This window comes from Pelodiscus sinensis, chromosome 19 (genome assembly GCF_049634645.1).
Source record: "Pelodiscus sinensis isolate JC-2024 chromosome 19, ASM4963464v1, whole genome shotgun sequence".
Lineage (NCBI taxonomy): Eukaryota > Metazoa > Chordata > Testudines > Trionychidae > Pelodiscus > Pelodiscus sinensis.
The window spans coordinates 26,835,159-26,852,049 of record NC_134729.1 but is presented as its reverse complement, the minus strand read 5'-3'; the positions used below and the strand labels follow the sequence as shown (position 1 = coordinate 26,852,049).

The 16,891-nt window shown below is 53.5% G+C and overlaps 1 protein-coding gene across 1 annotated transcript in view; it reads left to right on the top strand.

Moving 5' to 3' along the window:
- MUC16 (mucin 16, cell surface associated) overlaps window positions 1–16,891 on the top strand; it is a 129,141-nt gene that overhangs the window by 23,163 nt on the left and 89,087 nt on the right. Inside the window, exons 7-8 of the mRNA XM_075903397.1 lie at window positions 536–703; window positions 11,561–11,868. Of these exons, the coding sequence (XP_075759512.1) occupies window positions 536–703; window positions 11,561–11,868 (476 nt within the window). The remainder of the gene's footprint in view (window positions 1–535; window positions 704–11,560; window positions 11,869–16,891) is intronic.

Below are 16,891 nucleotides of genomic sequence, written 5' to 3'. Positions count from 1 at the left end.
GGGACAACGACAGCAGAATTACCTAGCAGTACACTTCCTACAAGCACTGCTCAAGCAACCTCAAGTGGGCCACAGACCTCCACAGCTCCACTGGCGACCACTTCCTCCCCTGAGACTACACCGACTGTCAGTCCTTCTACTGCCGAGGAGACAACCATGGTTTCCCTCCTTAGTACGTCAGAGTCTGAGAGCACAGCTGCAGCCACCTCTACCACAGGTATACCATCAACCTCTCCCGTAGGGACCACTTCTACAGCCGAAACTACAGCAATAACTAGTGCTACTGCAATAGAAAGGACAACTACAATTCCTCTTCTGACGACTACCCTACCCGAGAGCACCACTACAGCCTCCACTTCCATTCCGGAGACCTCCACATCTCTTCCGGACACCACATCCCCAGCAGATACCACAGTCACATCGACGAGTGCTCCAGTGGAACTGACAACCACGGTTCCTCTGCCTAGCAGCACCATCAGTGGGAGCACAGCTGCAGAGACATCTCCTGCGTCAGAGACATCCACATCTCCCGCAGAGAGCACATCACCAAGAGAGAAGACGACAAGCTCGACTCTGAATACAGTGGCGGAGACCACCACAGTTTCCGTACCTCCAACTTCGCTACCTGAAAGCACAACTTTAGCCAGCTCTACCGCCGCAGAAACATCCGCCTCTCGTGCAGAGACAACTACTGCAGCTGAAAGTACAGCAATTCCTAGTGCTGGTACAACAGAAGGGACAACGACAGGAGAGTTACCTAGCAGTACACTTCCTACAAGCACTGCTCAAGCAACCTCAAGTGGGCCACAGACCTCCACAGCTCCACTGGCGACCACTTCCTCCCCTGAGACTACACCAACTGTCAGTCCTTCTACTGCCGAGGAGACAACCATGGTTTCCCTCCTTAGTACGTCCCAGTCTGAGAGCACAGCTGCAGCCACCTCTACCACAGGTATACCATCAACCTCTCCCGGAGGGACCATTTCTACAGCCGAAACTACAGCAATAACTAGTGCTACTGCAATAGAAAGGACAACTACAATTCCTCTTCTGACGACCACCCTACCCGAGAGCACCACTACAGCCTCCACTTCCATTCCGGAGACCTCCACATCTCTTCCGGATACCACATCCCCTGCAGATACCACAGTAACATCGACGAGTGCTCCAGTGGAACTGACAACCACGGTTCCTCTGCCTAGCAGCACCATCAGTGGGAGCACAGCTGCAGAGACATCTCCTGCGTCAGAGACATCCACATCTCCCGCAGAGAGCACATCACCAAGAGAGAAGTCGACCAGCGCGACTCTGAGTACAGTGGCGGAGACCACCACAGTTTCCGTACCTCCAACTTCGCTACCTGAAAGCACACCTTTAGCCAGCTCTACCGCCGCAGAAACATCCACCTCTCGTGCAGAGACAACTACTGCAGCTGAAAGTACAGCAATTCCTAGTGCCGGTACAACAGAAGGGACAACGACAGCAGAATTACCTAGCAGTACACTTCCTACAAGCACTGCTCAAGCAACCTCAAGTGGGCCACAGACCTCCACAGCTCCACTGGCGACCACTTCCTCCCCTGAGACTACACCGACTGTCAGTCCTTCTACTGCCGAGGAGACAACCATGGTTTCCCTCCTTAGTACGTCAGGGTCTGAGAGCACAGCTGCAGCCACCTCTACCACAGGTATACCATCAACCTCTCCTGGAGGGACCACTTCTACAGCCGAAACTACAGCAATAACTAGTGCTACTGCAATAGAAAGGACAACTACAATTCCTCTTCTGACGACCACCCTACCCGAGAGCACCACTACAGGCTCCACTTCCATTCCGGAGACCTCCACATCTCTTCCGGACACCACATCCCCAGCAGATACCACAGTAACATCGACGAGTGCTCCTGTGGAACTGACAACCACGGTTCCTCTGCCTAGCAGCACCATCAGTGGGAGCACAGCTGCAGAGACATCTCCTGCGTCAGAGACATCCACATCTCCCGCAGAGAGCACATCCCCAAGAGCGAAGACGACAAGCGCGACTCTGAGTACAGTGGCGGAGACCACCACAGTTTCCGTAGCTCCAACTTCGCTACCTGAAAGCACAGCTTTAGCCAGCTCTACCGCCGCAGAAACATCCGCCTCTCGTGCAGAGACAACTACTGCAGCTGAAAGTACAGCAATTCCTAGTGCCGGTACAACAGAAGGGACAACGACAGCAGAATTACCTAGCAGTACACTTCCTACAAGCACTGCTCAAGCAACCTCAAGTGGGCCACAGACCTCCACAGCTCCACTGGCGACCACTTCCTCCCCTGAGACTACACCGATTGTCAGTCCTTCTACTGCCGAGGAGACAACCATGGTTTCCCTCCTTAGTACGTCAGAGTCTGAGAGCACAGCTGCAGCCACCTCTACCACAGGTATACCATCAACCTCTCCCGGAGGGACCACTTCTACAGCCGAAACTACAGCAATAACTAGTGCTACTGCAATAGAAAGGACAACTACAATTCCTCTTCTGACGACTACTCTACCCGAGAGCACCACTACAGCCTCCACTGTCATTCCGGAGACCACCACATCTCTTCCTGACACCACATCCCCAGCGGATACCACAGTAACATCTACGAGTGCTCCAGTGGAACTGACAACCACGGTTCCTGTGCCTAGCAGCACCATCAGTGGGAGCATAGCTGCAGAGACATCTCCTGCGTCAGGGACATCCCCATCTCCCGCAGAGAGCACATCACCAGGAGAGATGTCGACCAGCGCGACTCTGAGTACAGTGGCGGAGACCACCACAGTTTCCGTAGCTCCAACTTCGCTACCTGAAAGCACAGCTTTAGCCAGCTCTACCGCCGCAGAAACATCCGCCTCTCGTGCAGAGACAACTACTGCAGCTGAAAGTACAGCAATTCCTAGTGCTGGTACAACAGAAGGGACAACGACAGCAGAATTACCTAGCAGTACACTTCCTACAAGCACTGCTCAAGCAACCTCAAGTGGGCCACAGACCTCCACAGCTCCACTGGCGACCACTTCCTCCCCTGAGACTACACCGACTGTCAGTCCTTCTACTGCCGAGGAGACAACCATGGTTTCCCTCCTTAGTACGTCAGGGTCTGAGAGCACAGCTGCAGCCACCTCTACCACAGGTATACCATCAACCTCTACCGGAGGGACCACTTCTACAGCAGAAACTACAGCAATAACTAGTGCTACTGCAATAGAAAGGACAACTACAATTCCTCTTCTGACGACTACCCTACCTGAGAGCACCACTACAGCCTCCACTTTCATTCCGGAGACCACCACACCTCTTCCGGACACCACATCCCCAGCGGATACCACAGTAACATCTACGAGTGCTCCAGTGGAACTGACAACCACGGTTCCTCTGCCTAGCAGCACCATCAGTGGGAGCACAGCTGCAGAGACATCTCCTGCGTCAGAGACATCCACATTTCCCGCAGAGAGCACATCCCCAAGAGAGAAGACGACAAGCGCGACTCTGAGTACAGTGGCGGAGACCACCACAGTTTCCGTACCTCCAACTTCGCTACCTGAAAGCACACCTTTAGCCAGCTCTACCGCCACAGAAACATCCACCTCTCGTGCAGAGACAACTACTGCAGCTGAAAGTACAGCAATTCCTAGTGCCGGTACAACAGAAGGGACAACGACAGCAGAATTACCTAGCAGTACACTTCCTACAAGCACTGCTCAAGCAACCTCAAGTGGGCCACAGACCTCCACAGCTCCACTGGCGACCACTTCCTCCCCTGAGACTACACCGACTGTCAGTCCTTCTACTGCCGAGGAGACAACCATGGTTTCCCTCCTTAGTACGTCCCAGTCTGAGAGCACAGCTGCAGCCACCTCTACCACAGGTATACCATCAACCTCTCCCGGAGGGACCACTTCTACAGCCGAAACTACAGCAATAACTAGTGCTACTGCAATAGAAAGGACAACTACAATTCCTCTTCTGACGACCACCCTACCCGAGAGCACCACTACAGCCTCCACTTCCATTCCGAAGACCTCCACATCTCTTCCGGACACCACATCCCCAGCGGATACCACAGTAACATCTACGAGTGCTCCAGTGGAACTGACAACCACGGTTCCCCTGCCTAGCAGCACCATCAGTGGGAGCACAGCTGCAGAGACATCTCCTGCGTCAGAGACATCCACATCTCCCGCAGAGAGCACATCCCCAAGAGAGAAGACGACAAGCGCGACTCTGAGTACAGTGGCGGAGACCACCACAGTTTCCGTACCTCCAAGTTCGCTACCTGAAAGCACAACTTTAGCCAGCTCTACCGCCGAAGAAACATCCGCCTCTCGTGCAGAGACAACTACTGCAGCTGAAAGTACAGCAATTCCTAGTGCTGGTACAACAGAAGGGACAACGACAGCAGAATTACCTAGCAGTACACTTCCTACAAGCACTGCTCAAGCAACCTCAAGTGGGCCACAGACCTCCACAGCTCCACTGGCGACCACTTCCTCCCCTGAGACTACACCGACTGTCAGTCCTTCTACTGCCGAGGAGACAACCATGGTTTCCCTCCTTAGTACGTCCCAGTCTGAGAGCACAGCTGCAGCCACCTCTACCACAGGTATACCATCAACCTCTCCCGGAGGGACCACTTCTACAGCCGAAACTACAGCAATAACTAGTGCTACTGCAATAGAAAGGACAACTACAATTCCTCTTCTGACGACCACCCTACCCGAGAGCACCACTACAGCCTCCACTTCCATTCCGGAGACCTCCACATCTCTTCCGGATACCACATCCTTAGCAGATACCACAGTAACATCGACGAGTGCTCCAGTGGAACTGACAACCACGGTTCCTCTGCCTAGCAGCACCATCAGTGGGAGCACAGCTGCAGAGACATCTCCTGCGTCAGAGACATCCACATCTCCCGCAGAGAGCACATCACCAAGAGAGAAGTCGACCAGCGCGACTCTGAGTACAGTGGCGGAGACCGCCACAGTTTCCGTACCTCCAACTTCGCTACCTGAAAGCACACCTTTAGCCAGCTCTACCGCCGCAGAAACATCCACCTCTCGTGCAGAGACAACTACTGCAGCTGAAAGTACAGCAATTCCTAGTGCCGGTACAACAGAAGGGACAACGACAGCAGAATTACCTAGCAGTACACTTCCTACAAGCACTGCTCAAGCAACCTCAAGTGAGCCACAGACCTCCACAGCTCCACTGGCGACCACTTCCTCCCCTGAGACTACACCGACTGTCAGTCCTTCTACTGCCGAGGAGACAACCATGGTTTCCCTCCTTAGTACGTCAGGGTCTGAGAGCACAGCTGCAGCCACCTCTACCACAGGTATACCATCAACCTCTCCCGGAGGGACCACTTCTACAGCCGAAACTACAGCAATAACTAGTGCTACTGCAATAGAAAGGACAACTACAATTCCTCTTCTGACGACTACCCTACCCGAGAGCACCACTACAGCCTCCACTTTCATTCCGGAGACCACCACATCTCTTCCGGACACCACATCCCCAGCGGATACCACAGTAACATCTACGAGTGCTCCAGTGGAAATGACAACCACGGTTCCTCTGCCTAGCAGCACCATCAGTGGGAGCACAGCTGCAGAGACATCTCCCGCGTCAGAGACATCCACATCTCCCGCAGAGAGCACATCACCAAGAGAGAAGTCGACCAGCGCGACTCTGAGTACAGTGGCGGAGACCACCACAGTTTCCGTAGCTCCAACTTCGCTACCTGAAAGCACAACTTTAGCCAGCTCTACCGCCACAGAAACATCCGCCTCTCGTGCAGAGACAACTACTGCAGCTGAAAGTACAGCAATTCCTAGTGCTGGTACAACAGAAGGGACAACGACAGCAGAATTACCTAGCAGTACACTTCCTACAAGCACTGCTCAAGCAACCTCAAGTGGGCCACAGACCTCCACAGCTCCACTGGCGACCACTTCCTCCCCTGAGACTACACCGACTGTCAGTCCTTCTACTGCCGAGGAGACAACCATGGTTTCCCTCCTTAGTACGTCAGAGTCTGAGAGCACAGCTGCAGCCACCTCTACCACAGGTATACCATCAACCTCTCCCGTAGGGACCACTTCTACAGCCGAAACTACAGCAATAACTAGTGCTACTGCAATAGAAAGGACAACTACAATTCCTCTTCTGATGACTACCCTACCCGAGAGCACCACTACAGCCTCCACTTCCATTCCGGAGACCTCCACATCTCTTCCGGACACCACATCCCCAGCAGATACCACAGTAACATCTACGAGTGCTCCAGTGGAACTGACAACCACGGTTCCTCTGCCTAGCAGCACCATCAGTGGGAGCACAGCTGCAGAGACATCTCCTGCGTCAGAGACATCCACATCTCCCGCAGAGAGCACATCACCAAGAGAGAAGTCGACCAGCGCGACTCTGAGTACAGTGGCGGAGACCACCACAGTTTCCGTACCTCCAACTTCGCTACCTGAAAGCACAACTTTAGCCAGCTCTACCGCCGCAGAAACATCCGCCTCTCGTGCAGAGACAACTACTGCAGCTGAAAGTACAGCAATTCCTAGTGCTGGTACAACAGAAGGGACAACGACAGCAGAATTACCTACCAGTACACTTCCTACAAGCACTGCTCAAGCAACCTCAAGTGGGCCACAGACCTCCACAGCTCCACTGGCGACCACTTCCTCCCCTGAGACTACACCGACTGTCAGTCCTTCTACTGCCGAGGAGACAACCATGGTTTCCCTCCTTAGTACGTCACAGTCTGAGAGCACAGCTGCAGCCACCTCTACCACAGGTATACCATCAACCTCTACCGGAGGGACCACTTCTACAGCTGAAACTACAGCAATAACTAGTGCTACTGCAATAGAAAGGACAACTACAATTCCTCTTCTGACGACTACCCTACCCGAGAGCACCACTACAGGCTCCACTTCCATTCCGGAGACCTCCACATCTCTTCCGGACACCAGATCCCCAGCGGATACCACAGTAACATCTACGAATGCTCCAGTGGAACTGACAACCACGGTTCCTCTGCCTAGCAGCACCATCAGTGGGAGCACAGCTGCAGAGACATCTCCTGCGTCAGAGACATCCACATCTCCCGCAGAGAGCACATCACCAAGAGAGAAGACGACAAGCGCGACTCTGAGTACAGTGGCGGAGACCACCACAGTTTCCGTACCTCCAACTTCGCTACCTGAAAGCACAACTTTAGCCAGCTCTACCGCCGCAGAAACATCCGCCTCTCGTGCAGAGACAACTACTGCAGCTGAAAGTACAGCAATTCCTAGTGCTGGTACAACAGAAGGGACAACTACAGCAGAATTACCTAGCAGTACACTTCCTACAAGCACTGCTCAAGCAACCTCAAGTGGGCCACAGACCTCCACAGCTCCACTGGCGACCACTTCCTCCACTGAGACTACACCGAGTATCAATCCTTCTACTGCTGAGGAGACAACCATGGTTTCCCTCCTTAGTACGTCACAGTCTGAGAGCACAGCTGCAGCCACCTCTACCACAGGTATACCATCAACCTCTACCGGAGGGACCACTTCTACAGCAGAAACTACAGCAATAACTAGTGCTACTGCAATAGAAAGGACAACTACAATTCCTCTTCTGACGACTACCCTACCTGAGAGCACCACTACAGCCTCCACTTTCATTCCGGAGACCACCACACCTCTTCCGGACACCACATCCCCAGCGGATACCACAGTAACATCTACGAGTGCTCCAGTGGAACTGACAACCACGGTTCCTCTGCCTAGCAGCACCATCAGTGGGAGCACAGCTGCAGAGACATCTCCTGCGTCAGAGACATCCACATTTCCCGCAGAGAGCACATCCCCAAGAGAGAAGACGACAAGCGCGACTCTGAGTACAGTGGCGGAGACCACCACAGTTTCCGTACCTCCAACTTCGCTACCTGAAAGCACACCTTTAGCCAGCTCTACCGCCACAGAAACATCCACCTCTCGTGCAGAGACAACTACTGCAGCTGAAAGTACAGCAATTCCTAGTGCCGGTACAACAGAAGGGACAACGACAGCAGAATTACCTAGCAGTACACTTCCTACAAGCACTGCTCAAGCAACCTCAAGTGGGCCACAGACCTCCACAGCTCCACTGGCGACCACTTCCTCCCCTGAGACTACACCGACTGTCAGTCCTTCTACTGCCGAGGAGACAACCATGGTTTCCCTCGTTAGTACGTCCCAGTCTGAGAGCACAGCTGCAGCCACCTCTACCACAGGTATACCATCAACCTCTCCCGGAGGGACCACTTCTACAGCCGAAACTACAGCAATAACTAGTGCTACTGCAATAGAAAGGACAACTACAATTCCTCTTCTGACGACCACCCTACGCGAGAGCACCACTACAGCCTCCACTTCCATTCCGAAGACCTCCACATCTCTTCCGGACACCACATCCCCAGCGGATACCACAGTAACATCTACGAGTGCTCCAGTGGAACTGACAACCACGGTTCCCCTGCCTAGCAGCACCATCAGTGGGAGCACAGCTGCAGAGACATCTCCTGCGTCAGAGACATCCACATCTCCCGCAGAGAGCACATCCCCAAGAGAGAAGACGACAAGCGCGACTCTGAGTACAGTGGCGGAGACCACCACAGTTTCCGTACCTCCAAGTTCGCTACCTGAAAGCACAACTTTAGCCAGCTCTACCGCCGCAGAAACATCCGCCTCTCGTGCAGAGACAACTACTGCAGCTGAAAGTACAGCAATTCCTAGTGCTGGTACAACAGAAGGGACAACGACAGCAGAATTACCTAGCAGTACACTTCCTACAAGCACTGCTCAAGCAACCTCAAGTGAGCCACAGACCTCCACAGCTCCACTGGCGACCACTTCCTCCCCTGAGACTACACCGACTGTCAGTCCTTCTACTGCCGAGGAGACAACCATGGTTTCCCTCCTTAGTACGTCAGGGTCTGAGAGCACAGCTGCAGCCACCTCTACCACAGGTATACCATCAACCTCTCCCGGAGGGACCACTTCTACAGCCGAAACTACAGCAATAACTAGTGCTACTGCAATAGAAAGGACAACTACAATTCCTCTTCTGACGACTACCCTACCCGAGAGCACCACTACAGCCTCCACTTTCATTCCGGAGACCACCACATCTCTTCCGGACACCACATCCCCAGCGGATACCACAGTAACATCTACGAGTGCTCCAGTGGAAATGACAACCACGGTTCCTCTGCCTAGCAGCACCATCAGTGGGAGCACAGCTGCAGAGACATCTCCCGCGTCAGAGACATCCACATCTCCCGCAGAGAGCACATCACCAAGAGAGAAGTCGACCAGCGCGACTCTGAGTACAGTGGCGGAGACCACCACAGTTTCCGTAGCTCCAACTTCGCTACCTGAAAGCACAACTTTAGCCAGCTCTACCGCCACAGAAACATCCGCCTCTCGTGCAGAGACAACTACTGCAGCTGAAAGTACAGCAATTCCTAGTGCTGGTACAACAGAAGGGACAACGACAGCAGAATTACCTAGCAGTACACTTCCTACAAGCACTGCTCAAGCAACCTCAAGTGGGCCACAGACCTCCACAGCTCCACTGGCGACCACTTCCTCCCCTGAGACTACACCGACTGTCAGTCCTTCTACTGCCGAGGAGACAACCATGGTTTCCCTCCTTAGTACGTCAGAGTCTGAGAGCACAGCTGCAGCCACCTCTACCACAGGTATACCATCAACCTCTCCCGTAGGGACCACTTCTACAGCCGAAACTACAGCAATAACTAGTGCTACTGCAATAGAAAGGACAACTACAATTCCTCTTCTGATGACTACCCTACCCGAGAGCACCACTACAGCCTCCACTTCCATTCCGGAGACCTCCACATCTCTTCCGGACACCACATCCCCAGCAGATACCACAGTAACATCTACGAGTGCTCCAGTGGAACTGACAACCACGGTTCCTCTGCCTAGCAGCACCATCAGTGGGAGCACAGCTGCAGAGACATCTCCTGCGTCAGAGACATCCACATCTCCCGCAGAGAGCACATCACCAAGAGAGAAGTCGACCAGCGCGACTCTGAGTACAGTGGCGGAGACCACCACAGTTTCCGTACCTCCAACTTCGCTACCTGAAAGCACAACTTTAGCCAGCTCTACCGCCGCAGAAACATCCGCCTCTCGTGCAGAGACAACTACTGCAGCTGAAAGTACAGCAATTCCTAGTGCTGGTACAACAGAAGGGACAACGACAGCAGAATTACCTACCAGTACACTTCCTACAAGCACTGCTCAAGCAACCTCAAGTGGGCCACAGACCTCCACAGCTCCACTGGCGACCACTTCCTCCCCTGAGACTACACCGACTGTCAGTCCTTCTACTGCCGAGGAGACAACCATGGTTTCCCTCCTTAGTACGTCACAGTCTGAGAGCACAGCTGCAGCCACCTCTACCACAGGTATACCATCAACCTCTACCGGAGGGACCACTTCTACAGCTGAAACTACAGCAATAACTAGTGCTACTGCAATAGAAAGGACAACTACAATTCCTCTTCTGACGACTACCCTACCCGAGAGCACCACTACAGGCTCCACTTCCATTCCGGAGACCTCCACATCTCTTCCGGACACCAGATCCCCAGCGGATACCACAGTAACATCTACGAATGCTCCAGTGGAACTGACAACCACGGTTCCTCTGCCTAGCAGCACCATCAGTGGGAGCACAGCTGCAGAGACATCTCCTGCGTCAGAGACATCCACATCTCCCGCAGAGAGCACATCACCAAGAGAGAAGACGACAAGCGCGACTCTGAGTACAGTGGCGGAGACCACCACAGTTTCCGTACCTCCAACTTCGCTACCTGAAAGCACAACTTTAGCCAGCTCTACCGCCGCAGAAACATCCGCCTCTCGTGCAGAGACAACTACTGCAGCTGAAAGTACAGCAATTCCTAGTGCTGGTACAACAGAAGGGACAACTACAGCAGAATTACCTAGCAGTACACTTCCTACAAGCACTGCTCAAGCAACCTCAAGTGGGCCACAGACCTCCACAGCTCCACTGGCGACCACTTCCTCCACTGAGACTACACCGAGTATCAATCCTTCTACTGCTGAGGAGACAACCATGGTTTCCCTCCTTAGTACGTCACAGTCTGAGAGCACAGCTGCAGCCACCTCTACCACAGGTATACCATCAACCTCTACCGGAGGGACCACTTCTACAGCAGAAACTACAGCAATAACTAGTGCTACTGCAATAGAAAGGACAACTACAATTCCTCTTCTGACGACTACCCTACCTGAGAGCACCACTACAGCCTCCACTTTCATTCCGGAGACCACCACACCTCTTCCGGACACCACATCCCCAGCGGATACCACAGTAACATCTACGAGTGCTCCAGTGGAACTGACAACCACGGTTCCTCTGCCTAGCAGCACCATCAGTGGGAGCACAGCTGCAGAGACATCTCCTGCGTCAGAGACATCCACATTTCCCGCAGAGAGCACATCCCCAAGAGAGAAGACGACAAGCGCGACTCTGAGTACAGTGGCGGAGACCACCACAGTTTCCGTACCTCCAACTTCGCTACCTGAAAGCACACCTTTAGCCAGCTCTACCGCCACAGAAACATCCACCTCTCGTGCAGAGACAACTACTGCAGCTGAAAGTACAGCAATTCCTAGTGCCGGTACAACAGAAGGGACAACGACAGCAGAATTACCTAGCAGTACACTTCCTACAAGCACTGCTCAAGCAACCTCAAGTGGGCCACAGACCTCCACAGCTCCACTGGCGACCACTTCCTCCCCTGAGACTACACCGACTGTCAGTCCTTCTACTGCCGAGGAGACAACCATGGTTTCCCTCGTTAGTACGTCCCAGTCTGAGAGCACAGCTGCAGCCACCTCTACCACAGGTATACCATCAACCTCTCCCGGAGGGACCACTTCTACAGCCGAAACTACAGCAATAACTAGTGCTACTGCAATAGAAAGGACAACTACAATTCCTCTTCTGACGACCACCCTACGCGAGAGCACCACTACAGCCTCCACTTCCATTCCGAAGACCTCCACATCTCTTCCGGACACCACATCCCCAGCGGATACCACAGTAACATCTACGAGTGCTCCAGTGGAACTGACAACCACGGTTCCCCTGCCTAGCAGCACCATCAGTGGGAGCACAGCTGCAGAGACATCTCCTGCGTCAGAGACATCCACATCTCCCGCAGAGAGCACATCCCCAAGAGAGAAGACGACAAGCGCGACTCTGAGTACAGTGGCGGAGACCACCACAGTTTCCGTACCTCCAAGTTCGCTACCTGAAAGCACAACTTTAGCCAGCTCTACCGCCGCAGAAACATCCGCCTCTCGTGCAGAGACAACTACTGCAGCTGAAAGTACAGCAATTCCTAGTGCTGGTACAACAGAAGGGACAACGACAGCAGAATTACCTAGCAGTACACTTCCTACAAGCACTGCTCAAGCAACCTCAAGTGAGCCACAGACCTCCACAGCTCCACTGGCGACCACTTCCTCCCCTGAGACTACACCGACTGTCAGTCCTTCTACTGCCGAGGAGACAACCATGGTTTCCCTCCTTAGTACGTCAGGGTCTGAGAGCACAGCTGCAGCCACCTCTACCACAGGTATACCATCAACCTCTCCCGGAGGGACCACTTCTACAGCCGAAACTACAGCAATAACTAGTGCTACTGCAATAGAAAGGACAACTACAATTCCTCTTCTGACGACTACCCTACCCGAGAGCACCACTACAGCCTCCACTTTCATTCCGGAGACCACCACATCTCTTCCGGACACCACATCCCCAGCGGATACCACAGTAACATCTACGAGTGCTCCAGTGGAAATGACAACCACGGTTCCTCTGCCTAGCAGCACCATCAGTGGGAGCACAGCTGCAGAGACATCTCCCGCGTCAGAGACATCCACATCTCCCGCAGAGAGCACATCACCAAGAGAGAAGTCGACCAGCGCGACTCTGAGTACAGTGGCGGAGACCACCACAGTTTCCGTAGCTCCAACTTCGCTACCTGAAAGCACAACTTTAGCCAGCTCTACCGCCACAGAAACATCCGCCTCTCGTGCAGAGACAACTACTGCAGCTGAAAGTACAGCAATTCCTAGTGCTGGTACAACAGAAGGGACAACGACAGCAGAATTACCTAGCAGTACACTTCCTACAAGCACTGCTCAAGCAACCTCAAGTGGGCCACAGACCTCCACAGCTCCACTGGCGACCACTTCCTCCCCTGAGACTACACCGACTGTCAGTCCTTCTACTGCCGAGGAGACAACCATGGTTTCCCTCCTTAGTACGTCAGAGTCTGAGAGCACAGCTGCAGCCACCTCTACCACAGGTATACCATCAACCTCTCCCGTAGGGACCACTTCTACAGCCGAAACTACAGCAATAACTAGTGCTACTGCAATAGAAAGGACAACTACAATTCCTCTTCTGATGACTACCCTACCCGAGAGCACCACTACAGCCTCCACTTCCATTCCGGAGACCTCCACATCTCTTCCGGACACCACATCCCCAGCAGATACCACAGTAACATCTACGAGTGCTCCAGTGGAACTGACAACCACGGTTCCTCTGCCTAGCAGCACCATCAGTGGGAGCACAGCTGCAGAGACATCTCCTGCGTCAGAGACATCCACATCACCCGCAGAGAGCACATCACCAAGAGAGAAGACGACAAGCTCGACTCTGAGTACAGTGGCGGAGACCACCACAGTTTCCGTACCTCCAACTTCGCTACCTGAAAGCACAACTTTAGCCAGCTCTACCGCCGCAGAAACATCCGCCTCTCGTGCAGAGACAACTACTGCAGCTGAAAGTACAGCAATTCCTAGTGCTGGTACAACAGAAGGGACAACGACAGCAGAGTTACCTAGCAGTACACTTCCTACAAGCACTGCTCAAGCAACCTCAAGTGGGCCACAGACCTCCACAGCTCCACTGGCGACCACTTCCTCCCCTGAGACTACACCGACTGTCAGTCCTTCTACTGCCGAGGAGACAACCATGGTTTCCCTCCTTAGTACGTCCCAGTCTGAGAGCACAGCTGCAGCCACCTCTACCACAGGTATACCATCAACCTCTCCCGGAGGGACCACTTCTACAGCCGAAACTACAGCAATAACTAGTGCTACTGCAATAGAAAGGACAACTACAATTCCTCTTCTGACGACCACCCTACCCGAGAGCACCACTACAGCCTCCACTTCCATTCCGGAGACCTCCACATCTCTTCCGGATACCACATCCCCAGCAGATACCACAGTAACATCGACGAGTGCTCCAGTGGAACTGACAACCACGGTTCCTCTGCCTAGCAGCACCATCAGTGGGAGCACAGCTGCAGAGACATCTCCTGCGTCAGAGACATCCACATCTCCCGCAGAGAGCACATCACCAAGAGAGAAGTCGACCAGCGCGACTCTGAGTACAGTGGCGGAGACCACCACAGTTTCCGTACCTCCAACTTCGCTACCTGAAAGCACACCTTTAGCCAGCTCTACCGCCGCAGAAACATCCACCTCTCGTGCAGAGACAACTACTGCAGCTGAAAGTACAGCAATTCCTAGTGCCGGTACAACAGAAGGGACAACGACAGCAGAATTACCTAGCAGTACACTTCCTACAAGCACTGCTCAAGCAACCTCAAGTGGGCCACAGACCTCCACAGCTCCACTGGCGACCACTTCCTCCCCTGAGACTACACCGACTGTCAGTCCTTCTACTGCCGAGGAGACAACCATGGTTTCCCTCGTTAGTACGTCCCGGTCTGAGAGCACAGCTGCAGCCACCTCTACCACAGGTATACCATCAACCTCTCCCGGAGGGACCACTTCTACAGCCGAAACTACAGCAATAACTAGTGCTACTGCAATAGAAAGGACAACTACAATTCCTCTTCTGACGACTACCCTACCCGAGAGCACCACTACAGCCTCCACTTTCATTCCGGAGACCACCACATCTCTTCCGGACACCACATCCCCAGCGGATACCACAGTAACATCTACGAGTGCTCCAGTGGAACTGACAACCACGGTTCCTCTGCCTAGCAGCACCATCAGTGGGAGCACAGCTGCAGAGACATCTCCTGCGTCAGAGACATCCACATCTCCCGCAGAGAGCACATCACCAAGAGAGAAGTCGACCAGCGCGACTCTGAGTACAGTGGCGGAGACCACCACAGTTTCCGTACCTCCAACTTCGCTACCTGAAAGCACAACTTTAGCCAGCTCTACCGCCGCAGAAACATCCGCCTCTCGTGCAGAGACAACTACTGCAGCTGAAAGTACAGCAATTCCTAGTGCTGGTACAACAGAAGGGACAACGACAGCAGAATTACCTAGCAGTACACTTCCTACAAGCACTGCTCAAGCAACCTCAAGTGGGCCACAGACCTCCACAGCTCCACTGGCGACCACTTCCTCCCCTGAGACTACACCGACTGTCAGTCCTTCTACTGCCGAGGAGACAACCATGGTTTCCCTCCTTAGTACGTCACAGTCTGAGAGCACAGCTGCAGCCACCTCTACCACAGGTATACCATCAACCTCTACCGGAGGGACCACTTCTACAGCTGAAACTACAGCAATAACTAGTGCTACTGCAATAGAAAGGACAACTACAATTCCTCTTCTGACGACTACCCTACCCGAGAGCACCACTACAGGCTCCACTTCCATTCCGGAGACCTCCACATCTCTTCCGGACACCAGATCCCCAGCGGATACCACAGTAACATCTACGAGTGCTCCAGTGGAACTGACAACCACGGTTCCTCTGCCTAGCAGCACCATCAGTGGGAGCACAGCTGCAGAGACATCTCCTGCGTCAGAGACATCCACATCTCCCGCAGAGAGCACATCACCAAGAGAGAAGACGACAAGCGCGACTCTGAGTACAGTGGCGGAGACCACCACAGTTTCCGTACCTCCAACTTCGCTACCTGAAAGCACAACTTTAGCCAGCTCTACCGCCGCAGAAACATCCGCCTCTCGTGCAGAGACAACTACTGCAGCTGAAAGTACAGCAATTCCTAGTGCTGGTACAACAGAAGGGACAACTACAGCAGAATTACCTAGCAGTACACTTCCTACAAGCACTGCTCAAGCAACCTCAAGTGGGCCACAGACCTCCACAGCTCCACTGGCGACCACTTCCTCCACTGAGACTACACCGAGTATCAATCCTTCTACTGCTGAGGAGACAACCATGGTTTCCCTCCTTAGTACGTCACAGTCTGAGAGCACAGCTGCAGCCACCTCTACCACAGGTATACCATCAACCTCTACCGGAGGGACCACTTCTACAGCAGAAACTACAGCAATAACTAGTGCTACTGCAATAGAAAGGACAACTACAATTCCTCTTCTGACGACTACCCTACCTGAGAGCACCACTACAGCCTCCACTTTCATTCCGGAGACCACCACACCTCTTCCGGACACCACATCCCCAGCGGATACCACAGTAACATCTACGAGTGCTCCAGTGGAACTGACAACCACGGTTCCTCTGCCTAGCAGCACCATCAGTGGGAGCACAGCTGCAGAGACATCTCCTGCGTCAGAGACATCCACATCTCCCGCAGAGAGCACATCCCCAAGAGAGAAGACGACAAGCGCGACTCTGAGTACAGTGGCGGAGACCACCACAGTTTCCGTACCTCCAACTTCGCTACCTGAAAGCACAACTTTAGCGAGCTCTACCGCCGCAGAAACATCCGCCTCTCGTGCAGAGACAACTACTGCAGCTGAAAGTACAGCAATTCCTAGTG